Here is a 5,179-nt window from a genome sequence, read left to right as displayed (position 1 = left end):
GTGTCTGGACCTCGAGGGAGGCGCAACGGCGCAGCCCCTCCCTCGGCGGCTTCTTCTGCGGGGCCCGGGGCAGCCAGTGAGCACGCACTGGACGCAGCGCGAGCACGAGCAGCCGACGCACCGCGAGCCACCGCGGGGGAGGCGAGCAAAGATAACCAGGCCGCAGAGCTCTGCAAAATCGCTGTATGTGACCGACCGTCGGAGACCGCTCCGCGGCCTGCGCCTCTGCACACAGGCCGCGTGGCTCGGTCGGTCTGCATCTCTCAGGCCGACCGAGGCCCGGTCTGTGCAGACCGCGGTGCGAGAGACGTTTTGGGGCGTGGCAGAGCGTTGCGCATCTGTGCGGGGAAGTGGCGGAGCGTGGCGATGTGCCGATTGCCGACGCTGCCGCCTCGAACGTAGGCAACCCAACGAGCACCCCCTCTCCCACACCAAAACCCTGCGGTCTGCGCAGACCGAGTCGGTCTGGCGCGGTCGGTGGTCGGTCTCACACAGCGATTTTGCAGAGCTCTGCCAGGCCGCACGCCATGATGAACAGGTGAGCATTGCCAGCCCCCGAGGCCAGGATGTCATAGCAGCGGGTGACGGCTCCCATAGCACCACCCGAAAAGAATGTTTATTGAATCAAGAATAAGTTCTCGGATTATCTGCAAATTGCATTGGGCACTGTAAATACAGGAGTTACGCACGTCGCTCCCAAAAGAGCGACGCAATCGGACGCAGTGCATGCACTCCGATTATCGGTGTGTTCGATTGGAACTGGAACACAACCAATGCTTCTAATTTCGTCACTCTTCTGAGATCCAGGGAATGGATGGACAATCCAGCCCCCAACCCCTCCCCCTTCAGGGTTGGGAGCTGCGAGCTACTGCAGCACTGCAGCCCCCGCCCGCCCCACCCCGGCCCCACCCCCCGTGCCAGTGGGCCTAAGCTGGGACCTGGGCCTGCGCAGTCCGCCGCCCCTGTCGCGGGCGGGGAAGGGAGTGTAGGGACGGTGTAGAAATGCGCGCCACGCTGGCGCCAGCCAGGGCTATCCGGCGCGACCCACGCAGTGTGTCTTCAAAAATGGATCGAATATGCCCTGTGAGTGCGACGCGAGTGCGGGCGGTGCGAGGCTGGGGCACCGGGAGTCACTCTGTACTTCTAGCGAGCAACATCAATCAAAATTACATGAAATTAGCGAGAATTGGTCAAATTGCCGTGAAAACTAGGACTTTCTGCATGAAAATTGAACGTAACTTGGTGTGCCTTAATTGAGCATTGCTCGCTGGGACTGACTGGTAACCTTTACTTTCACCGCTTTTCGTCAAAATCACAGATTTAGACCGGAACACTGTAAGTCGGACGCGGACGGGCCCGAAAATTGTAACATTATACAAATGTTTCTCGTGACTCAGAAATGGGGCAGCCCTGGAAGCGGGCCCCGTGGGCGCGCCGCCGGTCCACAGCTCCCCGGCGCTCCCAAAGAAGGTGACCTCCCTGCTGCCTACCGTGGAACAAGGCTGCTGCTGCTGTACCCTGCCCACCTGTTGCAAAGTGCAGGGTTGGATGGCGCTGGTGAGTAGGCTCTCCCCCCTTTCCTTCTCTGTCGCTCTCACTCACTCTCTCATCCACATATACGCCTATGCCTTGCCCCTACACACTAAAATCTTATGAACTTTTTTGTTCATAGTAACTGATTTCTGTAAACATGCTCGGCTTACGCATTTTTTAATACGCCAGTATGCACAGATTTCTTCATACTGGCGCATTAAAAAATGCGTAAGCCGAGCATGTTTACAGAAATCAGTAACTATGAACAAAAATGTTCATAAGATTTTAGTGTGTACATCTGGACTTCCCTCCCTAGGTGGGCGGCGTGCTTGAGGTCCTTAGACTGCTGATTCTTCTTGTAACTCCGTCAACAACAGAAAAATCGACAATCTGCGACGATAAGGTAAATCAAGTAGCACTTCGTTTCTCCCGATTATCAATTTATTATTGCATTCCTTAGTTCATTACTTTTTCTGCCACAGGATAGCTGTTTAAACATAGTCGAGACGAATGATACTACCCTTACGAAAATAATCAGTACCCAAACAGTCCCCAAACGGTCTCATTCAGTCCCCAAACAGGACCCATTCAGTACGTTCGCTGTGAGACTAGTGCGCTGCGAGGTCCGTTGAGCTGTGGGACTAGTGCGCTTTGGCGGTCTCCCAGACGAGACCAGTGCGCGTTATTGTACGCTTGATCAGCGCCCTAGGACCCACGCGGTACCCTTCCCGAGCGCACTAGTCCCCAAAGAGTGACCGTCCCGCGCGCACTAGGGCGCGTTTAGTACTCATCGGAGGGGACTAGGGCGCAAAGAGGACGCGTCGCACGGGACTAGGGCGCTTTTGATACTCACAGGAGGGGCCTAGGACTCAAAAGAGTACGCGCGCTGCGGGACTAGGGCTCAGGCAGTGCGCGTGCCGCGGGACTAGGGCTCAGACAGTACCCGTACCGAGGGACTCGCGCTCAAACAGTCACTATGCAAGACTAATAATATAGGCGGCGAAGGGACTCGAAAGAACCTTCGAACACATTCGGCAAAGACCGAATAATATCGCAACTCGCTTAACAACTGAGGATTAATTTACGCGGGGTCCATGAGATTATAGTGGGGCAATTCCAGAAAAAATGGTATAAAACGTCCGTCAGACGACATTTGTGAGCGACTGAGAGGTGCTACGGGTTGTTGAAGTACATGACTAGACGACTAGACGTGTCTTTGCAAGACGCTTCTAGGGACGTATTGGAACAATACGTAACACCTCTCAGTCGCTCACAAATGCCGTCACTGAGGGACACCCCTATCTGGAATTGCCGAGAGTGCAAAAAGTGTCGCTACTCTTTGAAGACTGCTGACAAACATTAATTTAAACGCATGCACATGGACCCGCCAGAGGAATAATGGTTACCTATTTGGCGAGATAGTAGTGAGGTGAGCTTCTAGACAAATATATATTTCAGCATAAGGGGCAAAAGCGCTGCAGTGCCCTGAAGCTAGAGTCGAAAACTGCGTTCTTCTGCGCGCAGCCGTTCGCCCACACGAGCAGGCGCAAGGACTGCGTCGGCTGTGTCTCGAAAGAGGAGGCTGTCGGTTGCGCTCCATCCCCATGTTACAGGTTGGCTCAGCGGTCTAAGGCGTCGACATCACCGGCAAGGAATCCGAGGAACCAGAGGACAAGGGAACGAATACGACCGAGCGCGCAGACGGAAATGGGACTAGTACGCAAAGAGTCCTCGCGCCGATTTAATTTTTGTTTCAGGCAAAAGGGGACTGTCATGTATTGGTCATGCCATGTTGGCTACCCTGCAAACCTGTAAACTGTTGCCTATATATACCTGTGCCTATCGAAGTCATTGTCCCGCCCAAGAACCTCGGGGACAGCTCATATCCAGAGCAAACCAAGACCCTGACGTTTCCATGAGGTATGCAACTCCTGCACCAGTGAGGAGTCGCCAGTCGGCCAGTGTTGTGCATTGCAAAAAATGTTTCTACGTGTCCAAAACCTTGATCCGTCGTTGCCCCCAACTGACATTTGGACTAAATACAGTATGTCTCATCCTTGCCAATGTGCAATTCAGCATGTTGCTGGTGCGGCTACTAACACCTTGCCTGGAGACTCGCTGAAGGCTAGTGACAGCTCCGTCCTACTCTTGTACGATGGTGGTACATAGAGTAACCTGATTTACGTTGGAGAAGAACTATTTATTTCATGTATGAACTCTTTCACCAAACTTTACTGTAGCTAACATTGAAATCATGTGATTATTTGATTTCTTCCTGCAGACCTGCTGTGTCTTATGCTCATCCTCTTGCATATTTTGTTTGTTTTGCTAATTCTATCTTTTGAGTTCAAGTTGCAGTTCCATTAGTTTGTTATTGCATTCATGAAAATTCTATGTCATTGTTCTTGCTCTGTATTTAGTGTTAAGTAGGCTGTGTCTCTGATTCCAATCCTTAATTCGGCAAACGTCGACCATTCATTTAGATTCTCATCATAGGGTATCAAAATGCTTGGGGCTCATGAGGAAACTTTTCCGAGTGGGATCTAACGCTGCAAGACTTCAAAGTCAATTTCAATTTAATCTTTAGAGAAGTCATTCACTGTAAATTTGTTTGCACTTTACAAGTCACGTCACATCCTCTTATTGGTAGATAAATTCTACAATCATTTCCGAGGGTAAATAAGGTATTAAAATATTTTTTGTGCAACTAGCTCTTCTTCACCGAAGTAACCTCTGTTGCTTTTAGCATACCTAATCGTCTAACTGTTTTAAAGCTTTGGCTTTTATTTATTCTTGTATTTACATTACTTCTCATTAACCAACTGTGATCTATTCATATTTCAGCTATGTTTTAATTTTGCTAATGAAATTGCTCACAACATTCATGGTGACGTCTAACGTTCCAGAAATAATTCTACTTGCTATTTGTAATCCATATTCAAAGCTTTCATTCATTCATTTACTTATTCTTTCTTGTTGGATTTGTATCATCAGTTTAATTAGCAAAAACTTATCTGTGATGTATTATAGTTATTTTAAACTTCAACCAACTTACTTTGAGAGCCAATCAAAAAAGTTCAATTGCTCGTGTTCATGTCAACGTCAAACGTTACAGAACTTGTTATGTCGAAAGCTCAACTTACTGTCCTCGTAATAATAAATGATATTTTTTAATTCATTTTTTGGGGGAGGTGTCATGTATTGGTCATGCCATGTTGGCTACCCTGCAAACCTGTAAACTGTTGCCTATATATACCTGTGCCTATCGTGCCAATAAACCAGTTGAAGCTAAACCTACGAGCACTTGTCATCAGCATCCCCGAACCATCGGAACACGACAGGGACTAGTACGCTTTTAGTACGCTCGGCTCGGCGCACGGTCACTGTTTGCGCACTAGTCCCCTTACACTAGGGGACGGGACCAGGGCACACGGAGGGTGTTTTTTCGTCACTTTTGGGCGTGTTTGAGACCAGTCCCCATGCGCCCGGACTAGTGCCCAAACAGTACGCTCGTGGGGACTGAATGGTCCCTGCTTGGGGACTGTTTGGGTACTGATTATTTTTGTAAGGGTAGCGTCACTAACGTCATCATCCAACTCATCATCGTCACCATCACGATCGTGACCGCTTACCTCTTCCTCAAGGG

The 5,179-nt window shown here is 49.9% G+C and overlaps 1 protein-coding gene across 2 annotated transcripts in view; it reads left to right on the top strand.

The window, feature by feature from the left end:
* LOC113215449 (uncharacterized) overlaps nucleotides 1-5,173 on the top strand; it is a 17,992-nt gene extending 12,819 nt beyond the window's left edge. The window contains exons 1-4 of one of the 2 annotated variants that reach the window (XM_052271809.1): nucleotides 56-538; nucleotides 1,398-1,557; nucleotides 1,850-1,936; nucleotides 2,016-5,173. In XM_052271809.1, the coding sequence (XP_052127769.1) occupies nucleotides 528-538; nucleotides 1,398-1,557; nucleotides 1,850-1,936; nucleotides 2,016-2,165 (408 nt within the window). In that variant the 5' untranslated portion in view covers nucleotides 56-527 and the 3' untranslated portion in view covers nucleotides 2,166-5,173. Of the gene's footprint in view, nucleotides 1-55; nucleotides 539-1,397; nucleotides 1,558-1,849; nucleotides 1,937-2,015 lie in introns of those variants that run through there. The other variant, XM_052271808.1, reaches the window with a different exon arrangement.
* The last annotated feature ends 6 nt before the right edge of the window (nucleotides 5,174-5,179 follow it).

This window comes from Frankliniella occidentalis, unplaced genomic scaffold (assembly GCF_000697945.3).
Source record: "Frankliniella occidentalis isolate FOCC.00 unplaced genomic scaffold, Focc_3.1 Scaffold175, whole genome shotgun sequence".
In the NCBI taxonomy this organism is placed as follows: domain Eukaryota; kingdom Metazoa; phylum Arthropoda; class Insecta; order Thysanoptera; family Thripidae; genus Frankliniella; species Frankliniella occidentalis.
This window is presented reverse-complemented; position numbering and strand designations above follow the sequence as displayed.